Source organism: Phaseolus vulgaris, chromosome 3 (assembly GCF_000499845.2).
Source record: "Phaseolus vulgaris cultivar G19833 chromosome 3, P. vulgaris v2.0, whole genome shotgun sequence".
Lineage (NCBI taxonomy): Eukaryota > Viridiplantae > Streptophyta > Magnoliopsida > Fabales > Fabaceae > Phaseolus > Phaseolus vulgaris.
Window position 1 is genome coordinate 28,889,823 of NC_023757.2, and position 15,560 is coordinate 28,905,382.

The following is a 15,560-nucleotide window of genomic DNA, read 5'->3' on the forward strand; positions in this document are numbered from 1 at the left end:
TACCAGCAATGCTTTCCATTTTCCCTAACACCCTTCAAGAGACATCTAACATTACTTAGCAATGATCCCCTCCTTGCTAGTGCTGCATTGCAAGACTTGCTGCTACATGTTATAGCCACTGCATAATCACAAAACCAGAAAATGCAGATCACACCAGAATTACAGACTCCACACATACCCTACACCTCCTAACAAACTGTTCCATTATATAGTGTTATGTGTGAACGATTGATTATTCAACTTGCAGCTCAATCCACCACAACAACGTGTTGACCTTTGAGCTTTTCAAAATAAATTCCTTGAACACCAACTGTTCTTACAATAGAAGACTGCTACTCCACACTTAGAACCTCTGCTCAACTAGAATAGTGATTGCCTGCACCCTTCCTGCACCATAATCCCCTAAAGCATGACTCCTATCCCATGTGGTTCTGCACTTGAAAACTTAGAGAAACTTCCTTCCCTGCCCTTCTTAAAAAGCTCACCTTTCAAGGCTTCATCTCCAACCATAAGTCTACTTTGCTCTACCCCTCCCCATCACAGATAACTCTTAATGCACTGGACAGGGTACAAGTGCCAGTCTGAGAGGAAATAATTGAAAGAGTGTAACCTACGTTTTATTCATAACCATGATTTAAGTTATGTCATATGAAAGATTTCTTCTACATACACATCACACGAGAGTCACCCACATACCTTTCTGATACAATCTAAGCCAACAAGGAGATGACCAAGGACTCAAATTACCATTCACACTATGAGAAGTCATCTCAACTTTCAAGTGAAGACCCCACTAAGGATCTAGCAGACCTTACCAGAAGGAGAAATGGACAAAGACCAGAACATCAAATGTTTTTCCTTCTGGTCTTCTTAAGAATAAAACAAGTTATAAATAAATTGGACTCACTTTAGGGGTCAAAATAGAAAGATTGGCTAGAATAGGTGCCTTTAGCATAATAGGGGGCTGTAGTTATCATTTTAGCTTGTTTTTTACCTAGTTTCTAGAAGAAGTGGCCTAAGTGTTAGAATGTATGGCTTTAAACTAGAGGGGGGTGAATGGTTTAAAGAGGGTTTTCGCAAACTTTTAAGTCAAGAATGAAATTACTTCGAGAAACACTTGATCCAGAATTCAGTTTGCCAAAACACAAAGCAAATAAGCATAACACCAGAAAAACAATCAGTTGTTTCGCAGAAACAATCGGTTGTTTATACCAGTTCACAAATATAAAAACTGAATCTAAAGAGATTAAGGATAGAGAAAATGCACACAGAGGTTTATATTGGTTCACTCTAAACTCAGAGCTACATCCAGTCTTCCCAGAAACCACTGGGGAATCCACTAAGCAATCAACCCTAGATCACTTACAACACAACCAAAGAAGTGACCTTGATCCCCTCAAGACACACACACTTCCTTTGGTTCAGCACAACACCACTAAGAATGCTGATCTTGATCCCCTCAAGAACACACAACACTTCTCAGCAATACACACAGAGTTTCTTCCAAAAGTACAAAGGATTACACTTGTTACAGAACAAATCTGAAATCAATACAAGATGAAAATCCTATCTCACACTCTTTGATCAATGCAATCTCTAAGCAATTGTCAACTTTTCAAAATCTCATTCAGTGAAAAACTTAAATCTCTTTTTCTGTATTAAAACAAAGTTGTTTGTTGCATAATCTTAACAAACTATTAATTGCATTTAAAGATTGGTCAAAGCATTAAAAACTGGAGCGTAAACAGTTAGAAAATCATTTATTGCTCAATCAAAGCACAAAACAGTTTTCTGTTATGGTCCCAAAACAAACAATCGGTTGTTTCCACGAATCAATCGGTTGTTTTGGTTTGACAGCAAGTCAACCATCAAAAACAGTTTTCAACCTTTCTAAAAACATCTAAGTTATAAAACAATCGGTTGTTTCGACAAAACAACAAGTTGTTTTTCACTTAGTTTGAAAAACACTTTTCATTTAAAAGGTTTGAGAATGCTTATGCTTTGGATTCAATCAAGAGTGGATATATACAATTTATTTACCCCAGATCCTATCTAAAGACAGCTCAGCAACAGCAATCACATCCAGCCTTTCATCAACCTTCAAAGGGTTTGGATTCTTCAAAGCTTGAACACACTTGGTTCAACACTAAGGTGTGGTTTTGACTTAGTCAAACCCTAAAGGCAGCCCCCTCACACATTTACCATCATATCCTTTCTCATAATGTTTTCCAAGACACTCATTCCTATAAATAGGGTGCCTTACTCCATGTATTTTCATGTTGAATTTTATAGAAGAAGGAAAACTCTGCACATTTTGTGTGAGGATTGTTTGCTCTAGCAATAAGTCTTATCTTGAGTGAGTTTGAGAGCTCTCAAGTGGCGGCCCATTACACTCATCCTGGGGGAAACATACGCCAAGTGGCATGTCCCTTCCCAATTCACACATAAGCTTTCTTCTTCCATCCTTTTCCTTCATTTCCATTACTCCACTTTATTCTTGTGTTTTATACTTGTTATAATCCAGTTTTCCTTTGTGTTCTTATGTTGTTCTTCCATTTAGCATTCGGCCATGACCATCTTAAGTGTTTCCTTTCATGTCTTTCGATTTCTACAATGCATGATCACTATCACCTTATCTTGATTTTTCCTCTTTGCCTTTGGAAGTGAACCTTCACACTTACTTAACCAAGGTTAAGTAAGCGTCCAGTGGGGATCTTCCCTAGGTATCCCCATATACTTGTTAAAAATCTCAATCATAAGTAAAGTGTCACCTCTAAAATGGAACAATAAAAAATCAACTCACATCACTTTCCATACTGAATTATGTTTGTAAGTAATGTGTGCTTAGAATAAGTTTTCAAAGTGACACTTCAAGTCTTTATGTGGGATAAACAAAATACCTATCCATCTGAAGCAGAGAGACCACACACGTTGTGCAATGATACATTCTAAGAAGAGATGTTGGGAGGATTCATCCGAAGCTTGGCACATCACACAAGAGGGAGAGGTGACCATCACCCGTCTCCTAATTAAGTTGATTCTTGTTGGGATTCTATCTAGGAGGACCCTCCAGGTAGTTGTCAAGATGTTGGGGAAAGCTTTAACCTACCATAGCTGCTTGAAAATTGTTGAAGATGGTTGCTGCCCCTTCAAGATTGTGTTTGATGAAGACTTGTATGTTGTGTTTGATGAAGACATTTATGTACTTTCCATGTATTTGTGCTTTGCTTTAAGAATGTCTTAGTTAGTGCTTAGAGGTTGTCTAAGAGTAGCTTTTTGCTGAGTAACTCACCTCATAATCACTGGCCATGTGATAAGAACAAGCATGAGTTTTCTAAAACTGTTTTTCACATGTTTTACACAAAAACACGTTTTACTGCATAAAAATAAATCTGTTCTTTTCTAAATAAACAGATTCATTTTCTTCACTGATGCCTTGGCTAAAGTCTTGTAAAAATTTGTTTTTGTGCATCAGGTATTTTGACTGAGTCTTCTTCTTTTCAAAACGACTGAGTTTCAAATAGTTAAACTTCCTCTGTTTTCGTTTTGAAAAATAAATCTGTTCATCTGTAAATGAATAGATTCTTTTTTGCCTCTGGTGCCATATCATACTTAAACGTTTTTCAGTTTTATCTCAGCACCAGAATGGTTGACTAAGTCTCATCACTTAACAGATTCTCTAACTGCTTTTGAAAATAAATCAGTTTATTTTATTTTCAATCTGTTCATTTTATAACAGCTTTAACTGTTTTTCAAAATTCTGTTATAAGCTGGCTTTCTATAAAATGCAAACTTGTTTCTGAGTTTTTAAAATGATTCAAACAGTTCATACATTTGCAAAAAAACAAGTTTTGACAGCAGAGAGTTAAGTGTTTTCAAGGATTAGCATTTGTTCTTCAAAGATTTCAAAAATCAAAAAGTGCTTGTTCTTGGTTTTGTTCCAAAAGCTTGGTGTGAGGCGCAGCTACTGTTCTAGCAATCTTGCCTACTGGGTTAAGGCAGATCTTTGTTACCTCAATCAGGTGTAGTTGTTTCACTTCTTATTACTTGTAATAGTTTGGTTGAATCCTCTTCTTGATAGGTGTTCTTGGAGAGTGGATGTGTGTGTATGAGTGCTGAAATAGGTTTTTTCAGCAAGAGTACCTAAGTTCTTATAGGTTTCAAGAACAGTGGGAAGTGTACTTGATTGTACTGTGTGTTAGTGAATTCCACCTGTTGTTGGTGAAGACTGGATGTAGCTCAGGTTGAGTGAACCAGTATAATTGTTTGTGTTCATTCTCTCCCTCACTCTGCAATTTCGATTCTGCATAATTGATAAAACAACAAAGAAATAAATCTGTTCAATTGAAAATAAATCTGTTCTTTCTGGGCACTGTGCATACTGTTCTTGATTTCTGAAAAAGGTATTTGAATCTGATAAGAACATACATAATCTGCTAAAACCATTGGAACAGATTGACTGTGATAGACTGTTCGAGAAACTGTCAATGCTATTAATTGAACCTTAAACAAATTGCTTAAAGTTGAAGCTTGTTGTTTTGTGATTCATTGTTCTTAATTTCTGGAAAATTTCTTGACATCAAGAAGAACACTCATAGTCTGTTAAAAGTCACAGGAACAGCTTGTTTGCAAAGGTCACTCAATTAACTAGCATACTATCAATTGAACCTTAATCACTTGCTTGAAATTGAAGCTTGCTGTTTTTGTGTTTCACTGTTTTTCAAATCTGATATCTGTGTGTGCTGCTGGAAATCCTCACTGCATAGTCTTGTGATTAGCTCTGCTGTATTAAAAGCGTTTCAAACAGAAAAACAGTGCTGAAATAAATCTGTTCATTTTCACATAAATCGATTTATTTTCTGTAAAACTGGGTTAAACACTGTTTCTGCGAAGAAGTTTTAAAAGGTCAATTCACCCCCCCTCTTGAACTTTGGCACTATTAAACCCAACAAAAATAACATTATGAGCACCTCTGACGTGATTAGCTAAGCACTCATAAGCAAATTTCACAGAGAACACCCCTAAAACATCACCTCCCCATACCTGAAGGTCCTTAGCCTCCCTATTCAAATTGACCCTGGAGATAAACCTTAATATTTCTTCTTCCTGTATGGATTCCCATTCGAACCTGACCCTCCTCCATCTTAGCCTTAAAAGTCATGCAGAGTCTTTCCACATACCTACCTCTCCCACCGTTTGCCCTTTATCCAGAGATAAAGAGTACATACTAGGATACATGGAGATGAGGTTATTTTTGCCAACCCATACGTCGTCCCAGGATCTAGCCTTGTCCCCAACTCCAACTTTCCATTCTATTACTTCTCGAAACCATCCTACTTCTTCTCCCTCACCACAAATTTCAAATAAGTCTCTCCACCACCATGACTGGAATTTCATATGGATTTGACTTCGACCTAATACCATTCCATATTTTGATAACGATATTTATTTCCACTTCCCTTTTTCTTCACTCAAAAACCGCCACTTCCATTTTGCCAAAATAACCCCGTTGAACTTTCTGATATCTTTAATTCCCAGCCTACCCTCGTCTAAAAGTTTGCACAAGTCCTCCCAACTCACCCCAGATATATACCTATTAGCCATTCCTAAACCCTAGATGAATCTCCTTTGGATACTAATGAATCTATTACACACCGATATCGGAGCTTTAAAAATGATAAGTAGAAGAGAGGTAAGGACGTGAATTCCGATTTGACTAAGCAAATTTTTCCTGCCAACGAAAAAAATCTACCCTTCCAAGCACTAAGTCTAGCTCTTATTTTATTCAGGATTGGCTCCAAAAACTACTTCTTCCTAGGGTTACCACCTAATTTTAACCCCAGATATTTAAAAGGTATCCTAATTAGGGTACGATTTAGAGAGTTTGCATAGAAGTCAAGAAAGTCCCTTTCAACATTAATACATGCCAACTTTGATTTATGGAAATTGATTTTCAGCCAGAAAGCAAGCTCATAAAACCTGAGTATAGCTTTCATAGTGAAAACATTAGTGAAGGAGTCTTCGCAGAAATATCAGCAAATTAAAACACACAAGACTCAACATCATTCCTACCCACCTTCACACCTTTAAGTAGATTGGCCTTGATTGCATGTCTTACTAGCCCAACCAAGCCTTCAACTACTACTACAAAAAGGAACAGGGTTAAGGGGTCTCCCTGTCTCAACCCTCTAATTGGTTTAAATTTCGTAGTTGGTCTTCCATTATTCAGAACTGATACTAATTTAGACTCCATACATCCTCTAATCCATTTACTATGAAAACCCAGCTTTAACATATCGAGTAAGAATTGCCACCTGACCGAATCATACACCTTTCTATAGTCCACCTTCAAACATTGGCCCCTCCTCTCATTCCTCCTGAGCTCCTCTACAACCTCATTGGCCAATAGGACACTATCTAGCATCCCTTTATCCTTCAAGAATGTCAATTGATTTTCATTAACCGTAGGAAGAACATTTTTAATGCGACAGGATAACACCTTCAATATGATTTTGTATAGGGTACCCACTAGGTATTGAACTTAAAGCTTTAATGTTTCCAAATCCATGAAGATTGCTTGAAGACTGGGTTGTTGCTTATGGACATGGGTTATGGGTAGGTTAGAATTTTTCAATCCACTCTTAGCTTAATCCAAAATTGAATCAATCAAGTTCTTTCAAAAGAAAAATGTTTTTCAAAGTAGTGAAAAACAACCTGTTGATTTATCGTTTTAATCGGTTGTTTTACACTTAGTGGTCTTGAAAAGGATTTGAAAAGGCTGAAATTGGCTGACCTCACAGTCAAGGCCAATTCAATCGGTTGAATCGAGCTTTCAATCGGTTGAATCGTGCTTTCAATCGATTATTTTTTAAAAATCATAACTATTTTCCATGATTCTAAACTATTTTGGCCCTCATTAAAAGTCTTAAACGGCTATTTTTGAGGCTATATATCTAGTGTTTACATATCTGAAATTAAGAGAGATCAGATTACCAAAGAGATTAAAGTTTTTCAAGATTGCAAGATTGCTTAAGGCTTTGCTTTGGTTAAGAGTTGAATAGGGAACTTTGTAATCCTTTTGTATCAGGTGTGATCTTTCCTGTTCTTACTTGTATTTCATTTCATATTTGTAAAACTTGTAAGGTAGTGGTGTCTATAGTCATAGGGTGTTCTGACTTGTGGTGTTTGTGTATCAAAGAGGGTGAGTGTTCTTGAAGGGTTCAAGATCACCTCTTTAGTGTTTGTGTTTTGTAATCTGTGGTTGATTACTTAGTGGAATACCCAGGGGTTTCTAGGGACTGAATGTACCTCTTGGTGTAAAAGTGAACTAGTATAAACATTGTGTGTGAATCTCTCTATCCCTCACTCCTTAAAAGTGTTTGAACTGTGTTTTTATAAACTGTTGATAAAAACAATCGGTTGATTCGTATAAACAACCGATTGATTTTCTGGAATCAATTTAAAACAATTTTGTTTCTTGGCTGATCTGATTGCTTATTTTGTGCTTCTTCATTAATCTTCATTCTTGTCCAGTATTTTCTAAAACAATTCACCCCCCTCCCCCTCATTGTTGGTTCAGTTCGATATCTCTCCCCTTCTTTTATTTCGTTCCGAAGAGTAACTAGGACCAATTCAGTCATGTTTTCATGTTCCAATTGAACACTTTCCTTTTTATTATTCTAAAAGAAGAAGATTTTTTCTTTCTTTTTACCAAACATATGTGGATCCAATCACGATCTTCTAATAAGAAGGAGAAATCTTTCACGATAAATCGTTTTGCCCCATTATTCAATAATCAGAAATATCCTTTTCAATCAAGTTTGAATTTATTTCGTTTGGAATCCGGACTCTTCTACTACCTTTTTTATTTACTTTCTTTTTTTTCTTTTCTTTCATCATTGAGCGAAAAGTACGAAAAAAATCATATCGATTTTTTGATCAAAAGTACTATGTGAAATCCCCAGTTTTTTCCTCTTTCTCTATCCCTATCTCGCTGGTAGAGCGTTTGAATCAATAAAGAACTCTTTCTTCTGTATCTAGATGAACCAATATGATTACATTCCAATTCCTTCCCGATACCTCGGAATCGAGTTGAATCCCAATTTGACGGGTTAGTGTGAGCTTATACATGTAGTTACGCACCCTTCGAATATGAATCTATTTTCTGGAAGATCCCAGCTTTCGTGCGTTGGTGGGTCTTCGAGATCCTTTCGATGACCTATGTTGTATTGAAGGGATATCTATATGAAAAGATAGTTCTATTTCTATTCGATTAGTATTTTCTATTAGTATTCAATTTGTTTTAGTTAGTGATCTCGGCTCAACTTGTCCTTTTTTTCGTGATGAACTGTTGGCACCGGTCTTACATTTTGTCTCTGTGGACCGAGGAGAAAGGAAACTCGACGACAAGAGGATTGTAACATGAGAGAAACAAGAAGGTTAGCCTTTTTCAAATATACAACATGGGTTCTGACAATGCAGACTCCTACAAGAGGCAACAATGGAGAATTTTTTGCAATGGGCGAAAGCCTGACGGAGCAATGCCGCGTGAAGGTAGAAGGCCTATGGGTCATGAACTTCTTTTCCCGGAGAAGAAGCAATGACGATATTCGGGGAATAAACATCGGTTAAGTCTGTGCCAGTAACCGTAGTAAGACAGAGGATACAAGCGTTATTCGAAATGATTGGGCGTAAAGCGTCTGAGAGACGAAAGTTAGGGGAGCGAATGAGATTAAATACCCCAGTAGCTTTCAAATATTATGCTGTTATCAGTAATGGAAAATGTTTGTTCTTTCTTTCCTTCAGAAAAGGGGGTTGGGAGGAGGGGGAAGGGGGAAGGAGACGATAATGTTTCTTTACTCTTTATATCCTTGTGCGCAGCACTAATCCTATGAACCTCAAATTAGTACTTTTGCCATAAGGCTCTCACACCTGATAGGCTAGTTTATTGATTGGGCTCTCTTCGTAGACTTGATTTCTAAAAATTATTCAGTAAAATCCACTAAGTAATGCAGGAAACTGGAACTCTACTCAACCCATAGATCAGAGAGTGAAATGAGAAATGGGGGCATTACAGTGACTAGGTCAGGTCTTCAAGGCTGCCTAGCTTCCTCCTAAGTCCTAGTGTTATTGCTGATTCTTTCTTGCCTTCCGCTCATTCCATGTCTTCTTTTAATAACCTTGCCAAACTTCCCACCTTCCTTACTCTTCCTCTACCCTGCATCCCATCCACATGTCTAGTCTATTAAAAGAAATCCCCATGCATATTCTATTTTATCTTACCTCTGTTACTCATGTTTGCCCTTAATCACTTCCTTTCCTTTCTCCTCACTTGGCTCTTGGTATAATTGGGTATCTATCACAGTGCTTAAAATGAGATTTCCATGGTTTAATTTCTGTTCTTATGAATGAAAGCACCAAGTATAGGAAGTCATTCTAATAAATAGGTGTTAGGTATTTTGAATTCTTACTTTGTAGTACACAAATTTCAACAACCAATATAGAACTACTTTCTTAAGGTTAGGATATCAAGATGAAAATAAACAAGACTAATTTGCATAAATCTTATTCTGGACTTCAGTTTCCTTTTTCTTTCTTTTAGCTGGGTGAGGTAACACTCAGTATTATGCGCATATGATGTCTTTCTTGTATATATAAAAGTTAAATTTGAACAATGTTTTTGCTGTAAGTATTAGATTGATCCGTGGTCCAGATTACTAGTATTAAAGTGATCATCCATAGATGCAATCATTGAGATTTAAATTTTATTTATCTCCATTGTAACAATATATCCCTTATTTTAGGTCTTTTGCTTTAGAAATTGTTTTATAGTTCCATCTTACTCTTACTAGTTTAGTATTTTAAATTAAAACCGACTAAGTAGTTTGAAGTTGAAAAATTATGAATACTTGAGATTAATGTAAAAAATAAACGAAAATTAAGCATTTAATTTTTATCTCATCAGTATTTATTGTCATCTAATAGTTTCAATGATCATGGTTTCATGCTTTGACACAGAATTTTAGGTTATAAACTCAAAAAATGACTATAGCATTGTCTTTCACACCCTCAATATCCTAGAAGTCCTACAAAAAAAGGTTGTCTGCCACTGAAATACAGTTGTGGATTCATTTAATCAATTAAAAATAATCACGTCTTAGTTGGAAAAAAAAAAGGAAAATATTTGAGAGATTCATGTGAGAGTCCATTCAGCTAGAAACCAAAACAATAACAGAAAAAGGAGAAGCAAGAAGCAACTAGTCATCTCACTACAAAGCTGGAGATAAACACGTTTTCAAAGGATTTTTTTTTTTAAGTGTGATTTTTTAATAAATGGTCAATTTAGCGTTGTCTTATTAGTTTTTGAAACCGAGTAAAATTTAAATGAATTTCTGAAATTTTGTTTAAGTTCCTAAAAATTAAAAAAAAAACTGAATTGGAATCAAGACAAACATAATTAAAGACTTGAATGAAATTCTAAATTTTTTAGAAACTTTTTTGAGTTTTCTTTAGTTTCATATATTCAATATCTAGATATATTTTTATTAAATTATTCATTCATTCATGAATAAAAACTCATGGTAGCATCTTTATCTTATTCACCAAGAAAATTAACTAGCAATAAAGAGAATGACACATTGCACAACTTTCAAATGTTTTCTCATGCAAGAGAGAGAAAAAAAAGGTAAATAAGTAGGAAGAGGTGAAAGGATTAATAAACGAACAAGAAGTTCACATCATCACATGTCCTTATTGATCTAACAATGTATTTGTAATTTGAACAAACTGTACCATATATATATATATATATATATATATATATATATATATATCAAGAGAAGAGTGAAGAATGTGGAGAAGAAATGAGTATGTGGTATTAAATGTCAGTAGCTGTAAAACTGAAAGAAGCATAAGAGATAGAACCAACATCCCAACTATCATGAACAACTTTGGCCTTTGCATTTTCACCAGCAGCACCCATGGCCACATGCAATGGGAAGAAATGATCAGGCCAAGGATGAGCCATTTTTGCATATGGAGCCTTCTCTTCATATTCATTTACTTCCTCGTATCTGCATCAGTCATGGATTGAAGAAATACATAATTAAGAAGCATCTTATTCCCATTTTGCTACTAGCCAATGCATCAAGTGTAAAGCAAGAATTCACAATAACACCAATGAAGGTTGATTGAATAATAAACCAGGGTAAAATAGGTAGTTTGAAAAATAGGAGATGCAGGAAGAAATTGTGGGAAAGCATTACCTTCCATGAAGAAGAGAGGTTTTTAGCCAGGACATAAAAGCCTGAGCCCATGGAGGAGGTGGGCTATTACGAGGACCCATTGCTCGGAGGTTGTGGGTGGCAGTTCCCGAGCCAATGATTAAAACACCTTCATCTTTAAGAGGGGCCAAAGCCTTTCCCATGTTATAGTGGTAAGTACCTCCCTTGTTGGATGAAACTGAGAGTTGACACACAGGGATATCTGCCTCTGGGTACATCAACATCAGAGGCCCCCATGCACCATGGTCAAGCCCACGTTTCATGTCTTCGTCCACATGGCTAAACCCTGATCCTAAGAGTAACTCTTTCACCCTCTTCGCCAACTCTGGTGCTCCAGGTGCTGGATATTTCAACTACCAACAAAAGGGTACACAACTTCAAGATCAAACTAGACAAATAGTAGGAAAAATTCATTTCTATTCTAAATTTAGAAATAAAAATATTTTAATATATATGTGGATGCCAACTTTATTTAAGACGATTTTATGAGATTAAATTAAATTTAAATTTATTAGATAAAAATTTAATATTAATAAAATAAGTCTGATGAATAAATTTTAAATTATTCAATTTATATAAATAGATATTCTTTTTCATAAAAAATGTAACTAAGCATAAATTTTATTTTCTCATAGTAATATAATAATTAAGAAAAGTATTCCAATTATTAAAATTTGTACTAGTTTCCCTTTTCTCTGATATCTCTTCTGTTATGTTCTGTTCTGACCCCACAGACCAACCACGCACGGTTTGACATTGACCAAGTTCTTCTTTTATATACATAATTTTTTTTTATCTATTTTGCTCTTCCATTAATTCTAAAATTTATACCCACAGTTAGGGATGGCAAAGCGGGGCGGTCACGCGGGCTGGCTCGCGGCCACAGGTAAAAAACGTGAGACGGGTTAACCTTTTCAACCCGCTAACCCGCATTAGTCCGTGGCCCGCGCGGGCTAGCAGCGGGGCGGGGCGGGCTGACCCCCTAACCCGCAAGAAAAAAAAATGTCATTGTTTTAATGTGAGCAAATGACAGAGAAGATTATAATTATGAAAAAATGAATGAAAGTTCTTCTAAGACAACATCCAATGTTATTGAAATGGAAGAATGTCAATAATGTTTATGTTTAATGTTTTGGAAGTGGAAGAATAGCGATATTTGATATTTATCTTAATGTTTAATTTTTTGATGTTTGACTATGTTTGAAAAGGAATAAAAAAAAAATTGGATTTGATAGTAACAAATATATAGGTTTAATTTGACAATTTTTTAAGAACAAAATGTAAAAAAAGTAATATTTAATTTTAAAAGAAAAATGCAGGCTGACCCACAAACCCGCAGGCCAGCTCTTATGCGGAGCGGGTCGGGAATTCTAACCCGCAATAACTTTACGGGGCGGGCCAACCCGCTCCGCATTTTTGCGGACCAAGTGCAGGGCGGGCCAATGCGGGACGGGCTGACCCGCTTTGCCACCCCTACCCACAGTCACAACAATTATTATCGAAAATAAGCAATTTTTTTCAAGTTATTCACAATTAAAGCTAACTCTAAAATAAGTGACAAAATACATTTTGTTTCTTTAATTTATTTATAACCTATAACTATATATATAGTTATAGATTTTTTTAAAACTGATTTGTAAAAGTTTTTAATACTTTACTAATTTTACTCTAACTTATATAAATTTTTTTAATATATTTTATTTTTATTAATTTATATTAGTAAATAACCGAAAAAAATATGTTTTCACTTTTTATTTTAATAATTATTATAAATTATTTTTATTATCATAAGGTAAAATACTTAAGTATTTTCACGAGCAACAATAATAATAAATGTTTAATAATGTCTAATAACTAAAAAGAGTAATATTAATTTGATTTATAAAATCAAATAACTTACTACAGAATTTAATAATAAAGAGATGTAATTGAGACAAAATTGAATGAGCAGAGAGATTAAGAAAGTAATTTAACCTAATAATAATGAGAAAATTTTGTTGACATTAAACAGTAAAAAAACATTAATATTGTTTATAATAATATAATAATATTTTTAAATTAAAAAATAAATGAAATATTAATGTACTGTTGAGAGTGTTACCAATCATTATAGTAAAAGAGGATGCAAACAAACAAACCTTGTACAAGGATTTAGGGAAGCCAGAGAAATCGTAAATGGTGTCGTTTCGGTCAACGACGTTGACGGTGGGAACATCGGTGTCCCAGTGGCCGGAGATGACGAGAATGGCGGAGGGTGGCGTCGGAAACTGCTCTTTCCAGGAACTGAAGAACTTCCACGCCGGAATCGAATCATCTACGGCCAGACTTGGTGATCCGTGCGATAAGAAAAATGTCTCCTTCAATTTCAACCCCATTTTCTCACTGTTCTTCTCTTCAATCAAATCAACTATTTCAACTGTAACGAAATCTTAAGATTTTGTTCATATATATAGTTGTAACCAATGAACGATTCAGAGACAGATAGAGAAAGAATAGTTTTATATTATGTAGTATTATTGTTATATAGAAATTTTTATGAATGTTTTGGTTATGTATTCGTATTTAATAAATATATATTTTTTATATTATTCATACTTATATATAACAATCAATTTTTTTATAATTGATTTCATATATATATATATATATATATATATATATATATATATATATATATATATATCGGTCTTCCAGGATTAGTGATTGTTGGACTTCTCGAAGTATGACATGACCTTAGGCAGCACGATGTGACCTGTATTGATGAGGGGTTTTTGGACACGAATTGTTGTGAGTCGTTGGATCTAGGAGATCTAACGATTGAGATTGTTGCGACGTTTCGCCTTCCGAGGCCCTTGAAACCTATAAATAGTGGTCCTAACAATGTCGAGGTACTGTGCTACCTCTCTGCTAATTGCTCTGACATCCGATTGTTTCCTCGTCCTCCTGTTATGTCGAGGTTTTCGGCTTTGTGTAAGGTTAGTGATGTCTTCCTTGTCTCGGCCTACTTCTTCTTCTGCTCCCCCTTCTCCTCTTCCCGCTCGTCCTTCTTTGTCCTCGTCTTCTTCTCTGTCTTCGTCTTCTGGGTCTTCTACAACTGTCTCTTTTTCGGTTGGTGTGGTTGATGTGTTGTGCCTAGTAGAGATTGTTAGGGGGGATGATCCGACCAAAGTTGTTGATCGATCGGGTTCCCCTTAGCAAGCTACCTCTTGGGCGGATTTAGGCTAGGTTGATCCTAAGGTCATTGGGAACTCGTCCACCTTTTCGACCGAGGATTCTGTTTCCAAATTTTTGGATAGGTTCTCGGTTTTGAAGGCGGGCGGACGTTCCAATTTCTTTAGTGTTGAGCCTTACCTGCCGACCGAGAGTGTCTGTATGGGGTGACCAGGTACCAGTCCTCCCTTCTTCTACATGTACTCTTGTCTTTTTTCAGACTTGCATGTCTCTCTTTCTTTTGACAGCTTCACAATGGGCGTCCTTCAGACGCTCAATGTGGCGCCTCCCCAGCTTCACCCAAACACCTGGGCGTCCATTTAGGCCTTTCGCCTGTTATGTGACATCTTGCGTCTTCACCCTTCTCCTTCTTCTTTTCTAAGTTATTATACGTCTCATTCGGCCAATCCAGTTTTGTGGCATTCACTAATCGGTCGGTCGGGGTGTGTCCTCTTCAACACCTTTGCCACCTCTTACAAAAAGTTTAAAGAGAGGTTTGTCAAGATTTGTATTCTGCCAGAGGCGACGACCTATATCTTTGATGAGACCTGTCGATCGAGGTTTCTGCTCTACTGGACCAACCAACCTCGCGATTTTAAGGAGTGGCCTCAGCCGGTCGGGGGTGACGAGGAGTTAGAGGTTCTCTCGCTCTTCGATGCGCTCCTGAGGTGAACACCTTCTTTTGGCGGGCTCATCTCTACGAGGGGAATGCCTCGTGTCTCGGCCACCTCTGACGAACCAGTGTAGATTCCCAGATTGGATGGGGTCCTCAATCTTGTCCTTCAAAGCCTGACACTCCTCAGTAGAATGCCCACCATTTTGGTGATACCGACACTGCTTTCTTCAGTCGGTGTTGTTTGGGCTGGCCACCTTCCTGGGAGGAGAAATCAGCTCGGCACTGAGTGCCTCATCCAGAATTCTCCTCCTTTCGACCGTCACGGGTATACCTTGATAACTGGTTTCCTCGGTCTCCCCGACTATCTTTGCGTCTATCACCATGCTGGCCCGATCGGCCTTGGCGATCCTTCTCGTCCTTGCTTTTCTCCTCACTGGTCTCTGCCTGGGCCT

General features: G+C 36.6%; 1 protein-coding gene across 1 annotated transcript; it reads right to left on the reverse strand.

Moving 5' to 3' along the window:
* Positions 1-10,824: 10,824 nt before the first annotated feature.
* On the reverse strand, positions 10,825-13,689 carry LOC137805853 (4,5-DOPA dioxygenase extradiol-like). Its single transcript, XM_068605755.1, has 3 exons — positions 13,421-13,689; positions 11,265-11,635; positions 10,825-11,072 (listed from the first exon to the last, which is right to left on the reverse strand). Exons 1-3 carry the CDS (start codon positions 13,655-13,657, stop codon positions 10,877-10,879), a joined length of 804 nt encoding a protein of 267 aa, XP_068461856.1. The 5' UTR covers positions 13,658-13,689; the 3' UTR covers positions 10,825-10,876.
* Positions 13,690-15,560: the final 1,871 nt, after the last annotated feature.

Excerpts from the sequence above, each read along its gene's own strand:
- LOC137805853 (XM_068605755.1), bottom strand. The coding sequence starts at position 13,657 with ATGGGGTTGAAATTGAAGGAGACATTTTTCTTATCGCACGGATCACCA. Across the intron at positions 11,636-13,420 it reads TCCCTAAATCCTTGTACAAG|TTGAAATATCCAGCACCTGG; the intron begins GTTTGTTTGTTT and ends TTTTGTTGGTAG. Across the intron at positions 11,073-11,264 it reads ACCTCTCTTCTTCATGGAAG|ATACGAGGAAGTAAATGAAT; the intron begins GTAATGCTTTCC and ends TGACTGATGCAG.